This window comes from Mustelus asterias, chromosome 27 (genome assembly GCF_964213995.1).
Source record: "Mustelus asterias chromosome 27, sMusAst1.hap1.1, whole genome shotgun sequence".
Taxonomy (NCBI): domain Eukaryota; kingdom Metazoa; phylum Chordata; class Chondrichthyes; order Carcharhiniformes; family Triakidae; genus Mustelus; species Mustelus asterias.
The window spans coordinates 24589886-24611847 of NC_135827.1; the positions used below are offsets into that span (position 1 = coordinate 24589886).

Consider the following 21962-nt stretch of genomic DNA (forward strand, 5'->3'; position numbering starts at 1 on the left):
CCAAATTTGTAAGGCACGACCTCCCTCTTACAAAACCATGCTGTCTGTCACTAATGAGATTGTTCCGTTCTAAATGCACATACATCCTGTCTCTAAGAATCCTCTCCAACAACTTTCCTACCACGGACGTCAAGCTCACCGGCCTATAATTTCCTGGGTTATCCCTGCTACCCTTCTGAAACAACGGGACCACATTCGCTATCCTCCAATCCTCAGGGACCTCACCCGTGTCCAAAGAAGCGACAAAGATTTCCGTCAGAGGCCCAGCAATTGCATCTCTCGTCTCCCTGAGCAGTCGAGGATAGATGCCATCAGGCCCTGGGGCTTTGTCAGTTTTAATGTTCCCTAAAAAACCTAACACTTCCTCTCTTGTAATGGAGATTTTCTCTAACGGGTCAACACCTCCCTCCGAGACACTCCCGGTTAACACGCCCCTCTCCTTCGTGAATACCGATGCAAAGTATTCATTTAGGATCTCCCCTATTCCCTTGGGTTCCAAGCATAATTCCCCTCCTTTGTCCCTGAGAGGTCCGATTTTCTCCATGACAACTCTTTTGTTCCTAAAGTATGAATAGAATGCCTTAGGATTCTCCTTAATCCTGCCTGCCAAGAACATCTCGTGACCTCTTTTTGCCCTTCTAACTCCCCGTTTGAGTTCTTTCCTACTCTCTCTGTATTCCTGCAGAGCTCCATCTGTTTTCAGTTGCCTGGACTTAACGTACGCCTCCCTTTTCATTTTAATCAGATCCTCAATTTCCCTGGTTATCCACGGCTAGTGCAAGCCGGCTAGTGCAAGAAAGAAATCCATTCAGGTTGACAATCATCAGGTTCCACAAATACAGCCATATCAACAGATAAAACAAAGCTTAACATTGCCACTGGAATTGAAAATTACACTCAACAGTTCAGACTGCAGAAGCCTGACTTGAAAGGAACGTAGTTTATTACAGAATGCAAAGTAAAACCACTACCATGGTGCATCTATACTAGTCCCTGTCTGGGACTTCAGCAGGCTCAGTCCTGGGCCTGCCTTATAAAAGGCTCAGGTTACGAGTTCCAGCTGGGCAGGCCACTCACTGCCTGTTACCAGGGGAACTTATACTCAACAAGCCCCACAGGGAGATCAATTAGTGATTCCCCATGGACCTCAAGGGAGTATCACACTGCCTTTAATAAAGCCATTTTTTCATTATATAATCAGTACTGCTAAAAGTTCTTTTTCAAAATGGAAACAATACCATTATAGTTTGACCATGGTTGGCATTCTGTTTTTGGCCGTTGAAAAACTTCCAACAAACTTTTACATCAGCAGCTAATGATAAGTGTGGTGTCAGTGAATACAGAGCACTGGATAAGAAATTGGTTAAAATGCAGTTAAATGGAAAATTTTCAGTCAAGAAAGAGATTATGTGGGGTACTACAATAGGTAATACTGATTTGAATATGCAATAATGACATGACCACGGGTGCAATCTCTACATTTAATAATGACACTCATTTTGTAAGAATTCTTACATGTAACCTTGAAGTTAAAACTTTTATTGCATCATATCTTGCTGCAAACATGAGTGGATAACCATGTAGCAATGGCAACAGGGAATTTGGGATCTCACTGAACAAAGCAACAATGTACCTCCTAGACAAATGAAATTTAACGATCAAGAGAAACAAATTTCAGAAGCTATTTAATAAGGTGTCACAAAGGAGTACTTTACAAAAGATTAGAGCCCACAAGATTGGGGCCAAATATGTTAGTATGGACAGAGGATCTGTTAAGAAAAAGAAAAGAGAGGGTAATAAGAAAGTTTTGAGACACGGATCTAGGTTTCGGCCTCAGCTATTTACAATTTATATCGATGACTTAGATGAGGGGACCAAGTGAAATATGTCAAAGCTTATTGACAATACACTGATAGGTGAGAAAGTAAACTGTGAGAAGAACACAAAGAGGGTTCCAAGGGACATAGATCAGCTAAGTGATTAGACAAGAAGGTTGCAGATGGAGTATAATTAAAGTATGAAATTATCCAGTTTGGTAGGAAGAATGGAAAGACAGATTTTCTTTTTAAAAAAGGAGATACTCATCAATGTTGGTATTTAGATGGGTTTTGGTTACATGAATCACAATGTGCCGATACAGCAAGCAATTAGAAAGGCATGTTAGTCTTTATTGCAAAGGGCTGGAGTATAAGAGTGAGGAAGTCTTGCTGCAATTACAGAGGGCTTTGAGGAGCATCGAGGGAGAGAACTGAAAAGATAAAAACAGGATGGCATAGAAGAGCCCAGAACATCCCTAGGGTGAGGACTCAAAACTGGATCAACCAACAAAAAAATCAAAGAGGGCTGTCACAGGGCAGCACGTTGGCAGGCGATTTGTTGCCGAGTATTAGAAATTTTGATTTTGTTCTTTAAGCAAAGAAGGTGTCACAACACAGAGCAAAGGATCTGTAACTTTATAAGATCAGTAAACTAGAAAACTTAATTCATTTACAGAAATTAAATAATCAATGGAAAAATTATTTTAACTAATTAACTAAGTTAAACAGTTTAGATAGACATGACAGGATAGATGGTGCACCATCGCTGCAGCGTGTGTGTTTCTGGACAGCTTTGTAATCCTGAAAAATCACATTTGCGATAAGGATCTACAGCTTGAGGAAATTTATTTCAGATCTGTTGAGTTGAAATTTGAGCTCCAGACATTCCAGGGCAGGGAATTGTTACATGGAAATTTTGTTCCAAAAAGCAATCACATCCCTTGAGTAAAGTAGGACCTTAGAGGCGATCGGGGCAAGGGAATATTACTATGGATCAGGCAAGTATGAGGATCCCGGATGTGCTGATAGTGGAGCCTTGGCTAGTCTTTGTTCAAAAAGCTCAAGATACATGTTGCCTGCGGGAATGAGAGAACGACTGTATACTGGATGGAGAAAACAATGACACCATGGTTCAGGAGGCCATTCAAATAGGACTAGGAAAAAGAAACATGCAATGATTGGGCATAACATAGTGAGGGGAACATCTACAGTTCACTGCAGCTGAGACAGGTTCCGATGGTTGCATTTCCTGTCAAGGTTTGGGACATCTCCTCACAGGGGAAGAATTTAAGAGTGGGAGGGAGAGGATCCCTACAATACAGGAGGCCATTTGATTCATCGAGTCTGTACTGGCAACAATCTCACCCAGGCCCTATTCCCGTGACCCCACGTATTTCACCTGCTAGTCTCCCTGACACTAAGGGGCAATTTAGCATGGCCAATCCACCTAACCCGCACATCTTTGAAATGTGGGAGGAAACTGGAAGACCCGAGGAAAGAAACCCTTGCAGAGACGGGGAGAACGTGCAAACTCCACACAGACAGTGACCCAAGACCAGAGTTGAATCTGGGTCCACGGTGCTGTGAGGCAACAGTGCTAACTGTGCCACCCAGTTATCGTGATCCATGTAGGAACAAACTACATGGGTAGATCTAAGATTGAGGTTCTGCAGAGGGGGTTTCAGGAACAGAGATTTAAATTAATACTGGATCTCGAAGCTAATAATTTCTGGATCACTACCTCAGCCATATGAAAATTAGCATGGGGTCCAGCAGATTAGAGAATTAAGCATGTTGCTCAGAATATGGGATGAGAAAGGGGGTTTGGATTCATGGAACACTGGCACCAGTACTGAGAAATTAGGGAGCATTTCCATGAGGATGGGCTCCACTTAAAACAGGCTGGGATCAGTGTCATGGTGAATTGTAAAATTTGTGGAGTAAATAGTACTTTAAATTAAAGGGGGGGGGGGTCAGGTGAAGAAAAATTTAGCAATGCAAGAGAAAGTCATGAAAAATCGAGTAGCATAGAGACTTAGGTAACGAAAAGCAGAGTGGAACAGGAAGGCACAGAGAATTTAACAGCCATAATGTATCAATGAATAAGGTATACTAAAGTAGAATACAAGCCCAATTACATCTTTTAAGATTTGACTACATTTTGCTGACAGTTATTCTTATAATCTTCAGGAAAAAAATATTTTTCTTTTCTTAAAAAATTTGATAAAGGCAGATGGTGAAGGAGTGATTTTTTGATGTTAAATGATATGAACCCAAAGATCTGTGACATTGTTCCATACATCATGCCAGTCTAAATTCTTGGGTGGAATTTTTTTTGACATCTTGAAAGTATCAAATGCGGCAAGGAACCTCTCTCTGTACTTTGGTTGACAGAATACATGTATGGAGCTTAACTAGCTAAAAATACATTTTTACAGTTCAGTTTCACCCAACATTCATTTATTTTTCCAAAGCAATATAAGGAGAGTTGATGGCACAGTGTATTTTCACTGGACTAGTAATCCAGAGACCCAGGGTAATGCTCTGGGCACCCAGGGTTCGAATTCCACCACAGCAGATAGTGTAATTTGAATTCAATAAAAAAAATAATCTGGAATTAAAAGTCTTGAAGATCATGAAACCATTGTTGGTTGTCATAAAAACTCAACTGGTTCATTATTGCCCTTTAGGGAAGGAAACCTGCCGTCCTTACCGGATTTGGCCTACATGTGACTCCAGACCCTAGCATTGTGATTTACTGAAATGGCTTGGCAAACCACTCAGTTCAAAGGCAGTTTTGGATGGACATTAAATGCTGGTCTTATCAGCAATACTAACACCCCATGAACAAATTTAAAAGCAGGAACCATGGGTGTGCCTGCATTTGATGTGGAATGAAACAAAATACATCTTTTGGCAGCATGAATACAGTATTTTGCAGGATTAACCTTTATTTCAGTTACACAATGGAGATTTGTATAGGATGCCCATAGTAGTCACGCGATTGAAAACATTAACGGGTATCGTATTTCAGGCCAAACTATAAAATTACTGTAAAATGTAAACTTATACAGAAAGAAAACCAAAACTGACAAAAAGCAGCATGGAAATTAAATTTCACTTTTGCTTTAAACCTTCTTCTGAAATCAAAGTAGAATTATTTCAGAACTCCTCAGATTTCTTTAGCTCAGACATGGCTGATTATGGCAAGGGTGTCTGGAGCCACAGAGCTCTGTCTCACTACTGCACTGAAGATGAAACTAGAAAACTAAAAATATGGCCAAAATCCCTGCTCTATTTATCCAAACGAGGGTCCCTTGGATACAGAACTGTTAAAGACACAATGATAGATGATGCTCGCATTCCTTATTAATAACTGCTGCTAGCTAACATCTGCATTATCCAGGAAATGCATCATCTGATGCAATACGCTCCTGGACAGCTTGATCCTCAACCCTGAGAGATTATGACATTGGCTACATGTCACATTTTTGAAGCCTTGGAAACACAATCACCATTCCCCTTCAAAGTTTCAGGATTTGGTTAGCTACAGTTCCAAAGTTATGGGGACATTCAAAGTTGGCACAGGTTGAAGAGCATTTCTCTTGCAAACGTCTCTGAACACAATTCTACAAGGAGAATGGGAAACAGCAGCTTTAACTTTAATTTTAAAATTCAAATTCCGTTAACTAGCTACAAATTTAATAAAAGAACAAATTCCATTTCAATTGGGCTAACTACACCTTTGAGATGTCCCAAAGCAAGTTAGTTCTTGTGTAGTCACAGCTGAATAGAAACAAGGCAGCCAATTTGCACACAAGACCCACAAACAGCAACATAAATGACCATATAATCCGTTTGAAGGTATGGGCGGGAGGGACAAATGTTGGGACAAAACTGTAGGAGAACTGCCTGGTGGTCTTCGAAGAATACCAAAAGATCGTTGACATCCATCTCATTACCCTACCACATCTGAAAGATAGCACCTCCAAGTGTAACTTTCGCTCAATACTACATAAAAGTGTCAAGCTGGATTATGCGCACCTTGGTGAGGCTTGAACCCATTACCTTCAGATCCTGTGAAATTTATGAAAGATGACACTTGAAAACATATGCAAGAACATTTTATGGCTGTGCAGGGTGGAGTGTGCGCTCAGAGATTGAGTTAAGCTATTCACCTGAATGTCAGAAAAGTTAATTCTTTGTAAATAACTGACATTTGTTTTTGTATTTAATTTTCCAAGGTATGTTTTAACTTTTCATAAATAGAAATCACCCTATTAGGGAACAGAAAAGACCACTGGAAGAATAATGTAATTGCACCAACCAAAGTCATCTTTCTTCATGTTGAACAGAAATCAACATCTGGGATGAAAAGTCATGCAAATCTTTACTTAATGTTAAAAGATGGGTGAAAATATATCTGCTACAAATGCAAATGAGATAGGACACATGACCTAGCAAATAGCTGTTCGAGAGCTTTTACATGATAGAAAGCTAAATCACATCTCTCTGAGATCCTTAATTTTTTTTGAAAGATGGAGAGAGAATCATTAAGCTCGTGTCAGTAGTGATTTTGCCACTAATCATACACAATGCTATTTTGCATTTGAAGAAATTGATTTTTCTTATTCTCCTGCCACAGAGCGAATAGATAAATGGTTTGCTCCACAAAGTAGAATATTGCTTTGCGTGGAATGGCATACATACTTATGTTCCTACTGGATTCAAATAATGCTAGTTGCTATTGTGACTGAATTATCCAAGTGTTTTCAGACATATTTAAAACAGAGCTAAAATAACAGGCTCCATTATAAAATCAATGCTGACAGACATTGTTTTGGCACCTCAATTAAAAAGATCAATTTGCACTTGGTCTTCATATGTGCAGTTTGCAAAAAACCCACAGATGTTTACGTCATTAAATCTATGTTAGAGTTCTCAGTCAGCTTTACTGAAGATTTTGGCTGAAGATACAATTAAAATATTTTTGTGTCTTTATCTTCAGTATTACTGCAAAGTTGCATCATCCCATAATTATATTCCAAGTTAATGAAAACAAAAACACGAAAAAAGATAACCTACATGTAAAGCAATCCAAAAATGCACACAATCTTTAAAATGCTGCAGCTTATATTGAGAATATAAAGACTGACAAATCCCCAGGGCCTGATGGAATCTATCCAAGGCTGCTCAGGGAGACGAGAGGTGAAATCGTTGGGCCTCTGATGCAAATCTTTGTCTTGTCACTGGACACAGGTGAGGTCCCAGAGGATTGGAGGATAGCCAATGTGGTCCCGTTATTTAAGAAGGGTAGGAAGGATAACCCGGGTAATTATAGGCCGGTGAGCTTGACGTCTGTGGTGGGGAAGTTGTTGGAGAAGATTCTTAAAGATAGGATGTATGCGCATTTAGAAAGGAATAAACTCATTAACGATAGTCAACATGGTTTTGTGAGAGGGAGGTCATGCCTCACTAACCTGGTGGTGTTTTTTGAAGAAGTGACCAAAATGGTTGACGAAGGAAGGGCCGTGGATGTTGTCTATATGGACTTTAGTAAAGCGTTTGACAAAGTCCCTCATGGTAGGCTAGTGAAAAAGGTTGGATCCCATGGGATAAAGGGGGAGGTGGCTAGATGGGTGGAGAACTGGCTTGGTCATAGAAGACAGAGGGTGGTAGTGGAAGGGTCTTTTTCCGGCTGGAGGCCTGTGACTAGTGGTGTACCGCAGGGCTCTGTATTGGGACCTCTGCTGTTTGTGATTTATATAAATGATCTGGAAGGAGGAGTAACTGGGGTGATCAGTAAGTTTGCGGACGACACAAAAATGGCAGGACTTGCAGATAGTGAGGAACATTGTTAGAGGCTACAGAAGGATATAGATAGGCTGGAAATTTGGGCAAGGAAATGGCAGATGGCGTTCAATCCTGATAAATGCGAGGTGATGCATTTTGGTGGGAATAATGTAGGGAGGAGCTACACGATAAATGGAAGAACCATAAAGGGTGTAGAGACGCAGAGGGACCTGGGTGTGCAAGTCCACAGATCTTTGAAGGTGACGTCACAGGTGGAGAAGGTGGTGAAGAAGGCATATGGCATGCTTGCCTTTATAGGACGGGGCAGAGAGTATAAAAGTTGGGGTCTGATGTTGCAGATGTATAGAACGTTGGTTCGGCCGCATTTGGAATACTGCGTCCAGTTCTGGTCGCCACACTACCAGAAGGACGTGGAGGCTTTGGAGAGAGTACAGAGGAGGTTTACCAGGATGTTGCCTGGTATGGAGGGGCTTGGTTATGAGGAGAGATTGGGGAAACTGGGGTTGTTCTCCTTGGAAAGACGGAGGATGAGGGGAGACTTAATAGAGGTGTATAAAATTATGGAAGGCATAGATAGGGTGAACGGTGGGAAGCTTTTCCCCGGGTCGGTGGTGACGTTCACGAGGGGTCATAGGTTCAAGGTGAAGGGGGGGAGGTTTAACACAGATATCAGAGGGACATATTTCACACAGAGGGTCGTGGGGGCCTGGAATGTGTTGCTGGGCAAGGTGGTGGAGGCGGACACACTGGGAACGTTTAAGACTTATCTAGACAGCTATATGAACGGAGTGGGAATGGAGGGATACAAAAGAGTGGTCTAGTTTGGACCAGGGAGCGGCGCGGGCTAATTGTTCCTTGTTTCTCGTTTCAAGGCTTCATTCTATGATCATCTTGCTGGTGCCAGTACAGAGCGAGACTGCGGATAGTTGGGAACCTGTCTCGGGGGCAGGGAATTCATATGGTGTTCGTGGAAGTGGAAATGACTAGGGTTGGGAAGCATTTTCCGATCAGGGCCATTGTGATCTCCTGGACTCGTTTCGATCGCCTCAGGGGGTCGGAGAGGAATTTCCCAGATTTTTTTTTCCCCATATTGGCCCTGGGGTTTTTCACTCTGGGTTTTCGCCTCTCCCTGGAGATCACATGGTCTGGAATGGGGGGGTGGGGGTGAGTTAATAGGTTGTAATGAACAAAGCATCGTAGCTGTGAGGGACAGCTCGGTGGATAGGATATTGGTATGTAGATAGGCTGGAAAATTGGGCGGGGATCCTGGATTCAGGATTCAATCCTGGACCGGGGAGCGGCGCGGGCTTGGAGGGCCGAAGGGCCTGTTCCTGTGCTGTATTGTTCTTTGTTCTTTGTTATGTGGTAACACTCTCAGAAATCACTGCAGAAATCCAAAATGAAACTTGTAACTAAGTTTTTCCAAACAAAATGGATCTTGATTCTACTCTCCTGATGCTGGACACAATAACACAGGGGTGAAGTGTGAACAGTGCAGAAAAATGGAACAAGACCACACCAAGAAGCTGTTGTAATTTTTAAACTGAAGTGAACTTGGTGAAGATAGAGTTACTTACTTTGTCCAGTGCAAGATCTACAGTTTTAAGTAGCCCTTATAAACCTGGACTTATAAACAATATGCCCTCTAATTTTTATTGTGTGTCGCTGATTGAAGTGCTGTGGACCTTTCAATGTTTTTGGCACCACCACACACATGTAGTAACTTAAAGGGTTGAATTGTATACAACCTGCACAAGGAACATCTAGGTTGCTGCAAAAAATATGCAGCTTAAAGAAACATTGTTTATGAAGTTTTTTCAAACCTACTGAAACATCTAACAGCAAATTACTTACACTATTACAGGAATGAAAACACGAGCTTTTGCAGTGGTGAGAATAGGTATAAATACAATCATAAAAACTAGAAGTGACACACAGAAATGATAGGATGCAGAACCTGAATCAGCAGGGCTCTAACACTCAGGAAATTTAACACCACCCAGCATAAAGCAGCCCCTATTTGATCAGCACCTCATCCACCAACTTAAACATTAACTGCCTCCACCACTAGTAGTGTATACAATATATAGGCACTGCAGCAACTAACCCGCAACCACTACCACTAGGATGACATAACCAGCTAATTTGGAACTATATCACCATTCCTTCACTGTTTTTGGGTCAAAATCCTGGAACTCGCTCCCTAACAGTGGGTGGAGCTGCACCAGATGGACTGCAGCAATTCAAAGCAGCAATTCACTACCACCTTCTCGAGGACAAGAATGGACAATAAATGCTGGCCTTGCTCGCGATGTGCACATTTCAATAAATTCTAAAGGCAGTTAAATGCAACAAACAATATGTTCAAAAGTTCAAACATATTGGAATCCATTGCATCGTGGGGAAAATGCTGTGCTTTAAAAAAAAAAGGCACATACTTTGTAACATGTCTTCAAACAAATTTTAGATAATACAGCAAAACGATGTGAGCACTCATTCCACTGTACTTGTACACTGTACTCTTTGGTAAATTAGTCCCACTCTCCCGCTCTTAACTTGTAGGCCTGAACTTTCCTTTTTCCTTCAAGTTTTTATCCAATTCCCGTTGAAAGTTTTTATTGACTCTTCTTCCACTATTCTTTCAGAAAGTGTATTCCAGGTCACACCTCAAAAATGTTTCTGTCTGTATGTTGCCTCTGGTTCTTCTGCCAATCACCTTACTGCTGTGCCTCTGGTTACCAACCCTTCTGCCACTAGAAATAGTTTCTTACTTAATCAAAAATGCTCATGATTTTAAACAAGTCAATTCAATCTTCTTTTAACCTTCTCTGTTCCAAGAATAACCCCAGCTTATTCAGTCTCTCCATATAACTGAAGACCTTCGTTCTTGATACTATTCTTATAAATGGCTTCACCACCATCTCTAAAGTCTTGACATCCTCCCTGAAATGTGGTGTGCAGAATTGGCCACAATACTCTAGCTGAGGCATAATCGATTAAGCGCAACTTCCCTGCTTTTATACACTATCTCTAATTAAAATGCCAGGAATGTCATAATGCTTTTTAATAGGCTTCTCAACTTGTCCTGTTGCAGTTAATAATAATTATATCCTTAACCTCCTTCAAAACTATTTTGGTTACTAGACAGATGCTACTCACTGTACCTCAATCTTTAGCTACATTTTCCTGCAACTTTCAACCTTAATGTTTTGCATAAAATGCATTAACCAAAAATAATGAATGAATGAATGCTGTGATGGGTTACGTTAGCAGAATTTTTGAGAAGCCCATCCTGCGGCTCAGTAAAAAAGGTAAGATGTCTTTCAAATTCCTAATGGGTTCAGGGCAACACTGCAAACTGCTAAATGTTGCACTACAATAAAACTTGAATCAAGGTTGTTCATCATGTGAAATATTACATTTAAGTTTAAGTTTATTTATTAGTGTCACAAGTAGGCTTACATTAAAACTGCACTGAAGTTACTGTGAAAATTCCCTAGTCGCCACACTCCGGCGCCTGTTCAGGTACACTGAGGGAACATTTAGCATGGCCAATGTACCTAACTGGTGCAGTGGAGGATAATCTTCTGGAGCTTTTGTTTGGGATGGAACAAAGTAAGAGGTGAAAGATAAATGGCGAGTAGAAAAAAGGATGTTTGAAATTCAAGTTACAGGAAAGCCATTAAGTAGAAAGAAAGAATTTAATTTAAAAGATAACAGAAATGTATTTATATATTGATCAGATTTTATCAACAATAGTACACAAATAATTTTGCAAACTTTCTGAACACTAATTACATTTCTTTTTCAATTTTGACGATCCAATGGGAGGAACAAAGTACATTATTTACCTCAAAATAAACTATGTTGTTTAATGTTTGAATGGTTTCCTAGTGTGCCCATACCTGAATTATGGCAGAGTGGGTGGGGATGGTTTTCATTTTAATACTGGAGCAGTAGTCATCAAAAATGTTAGCGCCAGCAGGATTAGCAGAGTAAATATGTGGGGTTACGGGAATAGGGCCTGGGTGGGTTGTTGTCAGTGTAGGCTCAATGGACTGAATGGCATCCTTCTGCATTGTAGAGATTCTATGATTCTAAATATTAATTAAACTTGTTTTTAATTACTTAGCTTAAGAGAATGGGAGTGCACACCTCTAGTGAAGAGAGCTGGACGACATATGCTAGACAGGTGAAAAGCCTGAATAGATGCCACTTTCCCCGTCTCAGACCTATCTACATTTCTTGACAGGACAAGGTCCTCAACTCAGAGATCCTGGTGTGTGCAAATTCCATCAGCATACACTCATTGCTTAGCCAACGATGATTGTGCTGGCTCAGCAACATTCATTGACACATGACGGCCATAAACCCTGTGATGATATTGTGCCTTTAAGAAATGTATTCATATGTTTCTTTTAAGGGGAATGTTTAAAATTCAACTCGGTTTTACATGGTGCTGAAACCAGGCAGCTCGCATACTGAAAATGCAAGCTAATGACCGATTATAGCTAGGGCCATGTTTGTTTAATCTGAGTTAATGCATTTTTGTTTATTTGGTTTTTCCCCTGGGGCTTCAGAGCAAGGCTTTGATTAGGCTGATTGACAAGAGACGGAGTCATGTGCTAATGGGAGGAACTAAGCTTACAGGGTAAAGCAAGAAGTTTTCTGCCTGGTCCTGAAAGAAGCAAAAGGTGTCTTTCTGTCTCTCTTTCTGGAGGTTGCTGTTTGGGGCTGTCAGAATATAGATGTCTCTCTCTCTCTCGCCAGAGGTGTTCAAAAGGCTCTAGGACTATTAACAAATACAAGCACGTAGGCCTATAATGTTTGCTAACTGACTTTGAAGAGGATTTTAAGTCTGTAAGAGGAATATTGCTCGAATTGGAACTCATAGGGATAGATTAGCAGTTAACTGTATCTTGTCATGTTTAAGTATTGCTCAATTGATAAATGTTAAGCCAATTCATTTGTTATCGTTAAACTGTATTGTTAAATAAAGTTTATTTAGATAAATGTTTCCTTCTGTGTCAATAGAATCACACCTGGAGTGAAACACCTTATCCTCACACTAACGCCAAAGTAGAAAAACCATTGGGGTCTAGTCCGGCTTCATAATATACTCTGGAGTGTCTGCTCTGGTACCCTAACAACGCAAAGATCTTCTGCATGGGTGAATGGACCACTGGGTCACAGCCCTCTGGGCATCCATACCTCCATTACAAGGACATCTGCAAGTGAGATATGAAGATGGCGAACACTGACAATGGGGAGACTGTCATAGCCAGCCATGAGCTCTGGACACTGACTGTTTACAAGGGCACTGGAAGAAGTGTACAAAACAAAAAGTTCAGCTCGCCGAGAAGAGGGCCCAAAGCAGAGGCCAGGGAATTTTGCATCTTCTCAGCCCACTGTATTACTCTGTGACAAATGTGGTGAGACTGGAAGGCTGCCAGGAAAAAATAGTTTATATACTCTTCAACCATTTAATAGATATAAAATTTGGCATAAGAATGAAATGCAACTAAGTGTTTTGTTCAAATTTATCACTAACTCGCTGAAATCTAATTCCTGATCTAAAAGAAGAAAAGTACAGCGCAGGAACAGGCCCTTTGGCCCACCAAGTCTGTGTCGACACAGATGCCTCTCTAATCTAATACTGTCTTGCCTCTACATGGCCATATCCCTCTCTTCCCTGCCTACTCATGTATCTATCCAAATGCCTCTTGAACGTTGTTTTAGAATCTGCTTCCACTACCTCCTCCAGCAGTACATTCCAGGCATTCACCACCCTCCGTGTAGAAAAACTTGCCCCTTACATCTCTCTTAAACTTTACCCCTCTCACAGTCAACCTATGCCCCCGAGTAATTGACCCTTCGACCCTGGGAAAAAGACTCTGACTATCCACTCTATCCAAGCCTGTCATAATCTTGTAAATCTCTATCAGGTCCCCCCTCATCCTCCGATGTTCCAATGAAAACAATCCAAGTTTGTTCAACCTTTCTTCATAGTCCATATCCTCCAAACCAGGCAACATCCTGGTAAATCTCTTCTGCACCCTTTCCAATGCATCAACATCCTTCCAGTAGTGTGGTGACCTGAATTGTACACAATACTCCAAATGCGGCCTAACCAAAGTCTTATACAGGTGCAACATGATTTTCCAATTCCTATACTCAATGCCCCAACCGATGAAGCCAGCATGCCATACACCTTCTTGACCACCTTGTTCACCCAAGTTCCATCTTCAGGGAACTATGGATCTGCACACCTAGATCCCTCTGTATGCTAATATTTCTAAGGGCTCTACCCTTTACTGTACCTCCATGATTATTTTTGTATTCATTGTCAAGAAAACTACAGAAAGCCCTGAGATACAATACACCGAGATCTCCAAGAGCTTTTGACAAAGTTCCACACAAAAAGCTAGTTCGTATTAATCAGCCTGAAAGTAGTAGGGTTTGAAGGCAAATCTTGGGAATGAATAAAAAATTGGTTGACTAGCAGGAAACAAATGGTTATGTCAAAGGACTGGAAAAGGCAGTTTGTGTAGGTGGGGGAGCTGGGGAGAGCCCCTATCATAGGGACAAATAATGCAACCACCACAAATTTAAATCTTGGATTCAGAACTCAATGCAAATTGGTCACATTTGCCATCGATACCAAACTAGAAGGGGCAGTAGCAGGGGACTCCAATTTAATGTGAAGTGTGAAATATGAAGATCTGGCATCAGAAGGAAAAAAATAATCAGCATACATGCGAATAAATGTCAAAATAGCTAAAGATGGAAATTGAAAGAAACCCATAGATTTGTAGAATTAACGTTGAAAATGTCCCATCAACATAGCCCAAGGGCCAGAGAATGTTAAACCATATTGTTAAAACAATAGTAAATTAGGTTGATGCTATGTTATAGTCGAACACCTTAAATACTGTGTCTAGTTCTCACCAAAAATACAAGGAGTGTGTGAAGGGCTGGAGACAATGATTTGAGACATTACATTGATCCTTAGTGTCAAAGATCCGATTTATGTGAAAAGATGGCAGATAATTGGGCTTTGCAGCCTTGAAGGAGATAGCCAAGAAGTATTCTTAGAGCTATACAAGGTAGCAAACTGTACAAGAAAGGCAAATGCAGAAAATTACTCGAAGCTAAACTTGGGGGTACATAAGGAGAGAAAATTCAAACCAGAAAACACATTTATATCAGTCGGTTTTTCATAAAAATGATCAAAATGTGGAATGCATTCCAGATAGAAAAGTGTTGATGAAAACACTAGAATCATTTCAGAAAAAAATAGGCAATTGTAGAAAAGAATTCAGTTCATTCACCTTCTACCATCCTGGTAATTGCATGATACAAAAATAGTATTGCTGACTCAGCATGATTTACAAGAAGTCCAGATATGACACAAGGAAAACACCAGTGGTGGAGTCATTTTTCCCACCAAAGCATGCTACTCTTACCTCATTAAACGTCTCAAAAGGCTATCTTATTTTCCCAAAAGGCTATCTTATTTTCTATAGATTAACCATTCATTGAATTAAGTATCGTTTCTGCTATAGGAAGGATGTCATTAAACTGGAAAGGGTGCAAAAAAATATTTACAAAGATGATACTGGGACTGAAAGGTTTGAATTATAAGGAGAGGCTGGGACATTTTTTCCTTGGAGCGAAGGAGGATGAGGGGTGACCTTATAGAGGTTTATAAAATCATGAGGGACACTGATAAGGCCTATAGCCAAAGTCCCTCCAAGGTAGGAGAATCCAAAACTGGAGGGCATAGGTTTAAGGTGAGAGAGGAAAGATATAAAAGGACCCGAGGGGTAACTTTTGCCAGAGGGTGGTGTGTATAGAACATAGAACAGTACAGCACAGAACAGGCCCTTCGGCCCACGATGTTGTGCCGAGCTTTATCTGAAACCAAGATCAAGCTATCCCACTCCCTATCATCTTGGTGTGCTCCATGGGCCTATCCAGTAACCGCTTAAATGTTCCTAAAGTGTCTGACTCCACTATCACTGCAGGCAGTCCATTCCACACCCCAACCACTCTCTGCGTAAAGAACCTACCTCTGATATCCTTCCTGTATCTCCCACCACGAACCCTATAGTTATGCCCCCTTGTAATAGCTCCATCCACCCGAGGAAATAGTCTTTGAACGTTCACTCTATCTATCCCCCTCATCATTTTATAAACCTCTATTAAGTCTCCCCTCAGCCTCCTCCGCTCCAGAGAGAACAGCCCTAGCTCCCTCAACCTTTCCTCATAAGACCTACCCTCCAAACCAGGCAGCATCCTGGTAAATCTCCTCTGCACTCTTTCCAGTGCTTCCACATCCTTCTTATAGTGAGGTGACCAGAACTATATGGAATGAGATGCCAGAGGTGGTGGTAGAGGCAGGTACAATTACAACATTTAAAAGACATTTGGACAGGTACATGGATGGGAAAGATTAAGGGGGATATGGGCCAAACGCAGGCAAATGGTACTAGTCCAGTTTAGGAAACCTGGTCGGCATGGACGAGTTGGGCCGAAGGGCCTGTTTCCGTGCTGTATATCTCTATGACTTGCTTTGAATTTATCCCTCTTCCATTGAAGTCTATGTTCTTTGTATCTAATATTCTGGATAAGAACTTGCATGGTTTTCTGTTATCCATACCGTTTGGAAACCTAACAGCAGTTAGAGCACTTTTCTTTTTCTATTCTAGTCAGAAAAAGCCCATTTTAGATAATCATCCTTTATAAACCAATCCTGCGATTATCCTGGTTGTACTCTTCTGTATTTTTTCAATAGTTGGATATCTTTTTTGCATTGTGCTGACCAGGACTGAGGGCAGTTATGCTCATTTCTAAAATTGTAGAATTACCTCAGCATTTTGGCCCAATATTTATCTTTTAATAGACCCCAACATCTGATTTGCTTTAATCACTGCAGGGGATTACTGTGATAGCTTCAGCTTGTCTCCAATCTTTCATTTTCCATGAATTTAAGTCATAATTAATCCCTTTGTTATATATTGAATTTCGTCTGCTCACATCTGCCTAATTTCCATGGATACGCAAATCATCCAGCAGCTTGTACTATTCAGCTTTAATGTCTACAACCTTTATTAGTTTTGTATTAGTGCAAATTAGGCCACTATGCTGGTGATTCCTGCTCCAGATTATTTCTGAAGGTAGCAAATATCCCCCACGAGCGACACAATTTAAGGTTGCTGACAACTGGTACTCAATTACTCTGTAGATTCTACTAGTCAACTGATACATACTTTTAAAAAATCCCTGATGATTAACATTTCACTTTCAGTACCTTTCTATACCAAAGGTTTCATTGTTCACAATGCCGTCTCCTCTACTTTGGGAGGACCAAACACAATTTGGATAATTGCTTTGTGGAACACCTTCATTCAGTCCATAAGCATGACCCCATGCTTGCAGTTTGTTGATTTAATTTGCCATTTTGCTCTAGTGCTCATATTCCTGTTGTCAGCATGTTGCAGTATTCTAGAGGAGCCCAACTCAAGCTTGAGGAACAGGAACTCATCATCTGATTAGGCACGTTACACCCTCTGGAATCAACAGTGAGTTCAACAATTTGAGACCATGAACTCTGTCCCCCATTTTGCTTCTTTTTTATGCCATGTGCAGGTCTGAATCTTCTTTTATCTTTTGGACAGAGCTGTTCATTATTCTGCCATTCACACTCAGTCTGGACAAACGTTTTGTTTCTTTACAACTATTGCCACTCATTTACTCTTGCCTTTTGTTTATCATCTTCCTTCTACCTTTCAATTGCATAAAACCCATCCTTCGGTTCTGAAGAGTCACATTCAACTTTAAACATTAACTCTCTTTCTGTCTCCACAGGTGTTGCCACACCTGCTGATTATTTCCAGTTTTCTACTTTTATTTCAGATTTCTAACATGTACACAATTTTGTTTTTATTTTACTGTATCAAAGGCTTAACTGAAATCTAAATATGTAACATGCACTAGCATACTCCAACCCAATTCCTTTGGCGCACCATCAAAGAAAAACAGGCACACCATCAAAGAAAAACAAAGAAAATTAGCCATGTGTGTGTTCTGGCTGGGCTGCAATGCCTCTCATGATTGAACAGGCTATCCACATGGTCCAGGTTGCACACATGGTTAGAACTATAAACTGAGCAGCATTTATTTGAGTCCAAAAAGTTTCACACGTTCAAGGAAACCCATGAAATTGATAATCTTCTAAATCAGTGCAAAACATTGAGATTCACTAATAAATTTCTCAAGGCATCTATACTTCCTGAACTCCATGCAAAGTTGCACATGAAGAATGGCTTCGTGGGCAAGGTGCCAGAAGCCTGCTGATAGCCACAGAAAATGTATTCCAGCAAAAATCAATGGCTTATGGAGAGAAGGGCAGAGAAAAGGGACTATGAAAAAGACATACACCCAACACAATAGTTCAGTGGCATAGTGATTTGAAAGATCTATGAACAGCTGCAGGTATTTTAACAATACAGCCACTTCTATAACCTAAAAACAGTAACGGGTTATCCAGCATTGATAATAGTTACAGTAAATGTTTGCATATTATATGCCAGAGTAAAGAATTACAGTATATGATGACAGACAAGTCAACCATCAAAGCCTCCAAAAAACAGGAGGCGAAGGTCAACTTATACACCGAGCATAAAATATGAACTATTGAGTACAGGTGATCACCATTTTGAAATGTGAAAAACAACATAAGGCAATTTATAGTAAATAGATGAAACATTGTTTATTGAATAAACCAATTGCACAATTTAAACACAATGAAAGTATTTCAAAACCCTTCAAATTTGTTGACTTTGGCATCTGACACAAAAAGCTCATTGAATTCATTGAGTAATTTTGGTTATGGCATTCCAATAAAGATCCTACTTCTGGATCAGATGTGGTGCTTTTGGTTTCAGAATCATCTCTCCATAACAAACCATCTCGCTCTATTGAATTGAACATTCCACAATTTGAGTGATTTATGGTAGCTTGTGCACTAATAGCATCCCACGATTTGATAACAAAACATCAAGCAGGGCAGTGCGCATATTTCCACTCAAAGATTTTTTCCACTCTCAACCATTTGGCACAAACAAGATCCTTGAATGGTTTACTGAGGCACACTTTGAACTACAGACATAAGACCCCCTGGTATATCAGCAATTCGGGTATCATTTCTTCACAGCTGTCCCTTGATCTCATTGGTTATATAGGACCTAAACACGTCCCACACTAATAAGCTGCATTCTTTACACAGGTCACCAGGATATGTGTTCCATGCAGTATCGTGCATAACTTCACTCCATTTTCATCCATCCAACTGTTGTCATGAATGTGCACAAACTTTCCTGCATGAACCTTCGGCACAGTTTTACATTTGAAAATGACAACAGACTTTAACTTTGTTCTGTATGGCAGGCAGGCCAGTGCCATTTGATCTTCTCATGTCTTGTGATTTTCACTAAAACTGCTTTGGAACCTTTTCACTCCATAATTTGGGTGCTGGTCATATCGAAAATCATAGGAATTTCATCCATGATGCCAATGTGGCAACTTGTGTTTTGCTTTTTGATGAATCCCTTGAAACTGGTAATTTTGGAATCAAGGTCTTTCGACCATCTGAGTGATTTTGATCTTCTGCCTACACACTACAATTTGTTATTCCAGTAAGCCAGTTGCTCTGAAACCTTTCTTGGACTAGAAGTTTGAATTCATCCATTGAAGAAGTGCATACACACACACACTGCATTTCTGGTGACAATGTAATCATTCTGACAATTTTGTGGACCCATTCCAACGCATGTGCCTCAAGATCAGGCCAGTAGTCAGATTCTGTTCTCATGGCTCATTTGGTCTTGGGCAGATTCCTTCTTTCATTCTTGTACCAGTTTCTCACCAACACCAAATTCCCTTGTTGCAGCATATTTATTTGAAGAGTTAGCAAATGTTATGACTTTTAGCTTAAAACCAACTTCATATTTCATCTGTTTTATTGGAAGACTCATTCACCACACAGGGTCTGCTCATCTGCACAACAAGGCTATATTGCCTACTTGATCCCTTGCGCCAAGTTACGGTCCGTCATCTCAGTTCTAGGACATCTCTGCAGGAGTCCCTCAAGGTAGTGTACTAGGCCCAATCATCTTCAGCTGCTTCATCAATTACTTTCCCTCTGTCATAAGGTCAGAAGTGGGAATGTTCACTGATGATTGCACAATGTTCAGCACCATTCGTGACAACTCAGATATCGAAGCAGTCCAGGTTCAAATGCAACAAGATCTGGACAATATGCAGTCTTGGGCTCGCACCATACAAATGCCAGGCAATGACCATTACCAGTAAGAGAGACATTCTAACCACCGCCCCTTGACATTCAATGGTGTTACCCTCACTGAATCCCCTACTATCAACATCCTTGGGGTGACCAGAAACTCAACTGGACTCACCACATAATCACAGTGACAACAAAAGCAGGTCAGTGGCTAGGAATATGTGGTGAGTAACTTATCTCCTGACTCCCCAAGGCCTGCCACCATCTACAAGGCACAAGTCAGGAGTGTGATGGAATGGGTGCAGCTCCAACATCACTCAAGAAGCTTGACACAATCCAGGATAAAGCAGCCCACTTGATTGCCACCACATCCACAAATAACCACTCCCTCTACCACCGACAGTCAGTAGCAGAAGTGCATACTAACAAGATGCACTGCAGCAATTCATCAAAAGATCCTGGACAGCACCTTTCAAACCTACAACCATTTCCATCTAGAAGGACAAGGGCAGCAGATACATGGGAACACCACCACCTGCAAGCTCCCTTCCCAAGCCACTCAGCATCGTGACTTGGAAATATATCAAGTTTCCTTTGCAGTCGCTGGGTCAAAATCCTGGAATTCCCTCCCTAACACATTGTGGGTCAACCCACAGCATGTGGACTGCAGCGATTTAAGAAGACATCTCACCAGCACCTTCTCAAAGGCAACTAGGGATAGGCTATAAATGTTGGCCAGCCAGCAATGCCAATGTCTCATGAATGAATTAAAAAAAAGTAAAACATGCATTTGTGAAGCAAAAAATTGAGTCTGACTACTAATGCAAGTATAAAATGTTGTGACTGAAATGGTTGGGGTTAATCTATATGCCAAGCATATGCAAAAATACCATTTTAATGGGTGGAAAAATGGGTTGCCTTAAATGCCACGATTTATTATACAGAAACTAATCCAAGTCAGTGCTAATGTTCCAAACACACCTCTTCCCAACCCTCTTCACTGAGTTCTCTCAGCATGTTGTTAAGATACCTTTCTCCTGAATTCCCTATTGTGGTTCCTTGTTCTTTTCATGTCTATCTTGTTAAATCATTACGTTATCTTAAAGACCAATGATTAACAAATATTACTACTGTTAATCGACTACAGACCATTTTTGCACTAACAGCCACATTGTTCCTTTCTAAACACAAGTTTTCAACTGTGTTATATCTTACCTGCCCTGGAAGTAGGATGCTAGCTCAGATGCTTCATGGTTGAGGCTTCTCAGGTGTACTATTAAGTTTCCAGAATTAGTAAACATGGCGCCACATGTTTTGCACTCATAGATCCTTGGCTTTCGAATAATGTGCCTCGAAACACGCATATGGTGCTTATATTCCCCAAACGAAGTAAAAGTTGCACTGCATATCTGGCATCGGAAACATCGTTTGCCTTCATGCTTGAGACGATGCATCTTTAAGGAGTATGCTCTTGTGAACTTTTTTCCACATCTGTCACACTGGAAGGGTTTTATACCTAAAAACAAGCAATGTTTTCAGTCACTAATATTTAACTTAATAGTTTAAGAAAGCTACCTTAATTCTCTCAATTTCTAAACTGAAGTGTTGTCAGCAAATTTAACAGACAGCTCAACCTATTCTAAGAATCAGAAAAAGTATAACTATTGATTGAAGTCCATGCCTGGTAAATGGTAGAATTTTTACAGACTTGCAGTGTTACAATCTGTATGTTGGACATTTAAAAAAAAAACATATTTTGCCCCAATAGTCAATAAAACTTTACTTGAACCAAACAAGTAATATATTACGAGTGAACAGGAATTACTTTTCTATGCTCTCCTGAAACCATACAAATATACACTCTGCAATTTACACATAAGCTACAAATATCAGAAAAAGAAATTGCTTTTGTAATCTAAATTGGTTTTTAACAAAACAATTTGCACACCTTATTGCACTGCCAACTCCCTTCTCAAAAATTAAATCACATTTCTGACAAATTAGGAAGAAAAATAATAAACAGCTTA

The 21962-nt window shown here is 40.5% G+C and overlaps 1 protein-coding gene across 2 annotated transcripts in view; it reads right to left on the bottom strand.

Annotated features, from left to right (window-relative positions):
* The window catches only part of LOC144479869 (zinc finger and BTB domain-containing protein 44-like), a 41922-nt gene that overhangs the window by 8485 nt on the left and 11475 nt on the right, over positions 1 to 21962 (bottom strand). For both annotated transcript variants that reach the window (XM_078198887.1, XM_078198888.1), the window contains exon 5: positions 21151 to 21451. In XM_078198887.1, coding sequence (XP_078055013.1) covers positions 21151 to 21451 — 301 coding nt within the window. The remainder of the gene's footprint in view (positions 1 to 21150; positions 21452 to 21962) is intronic.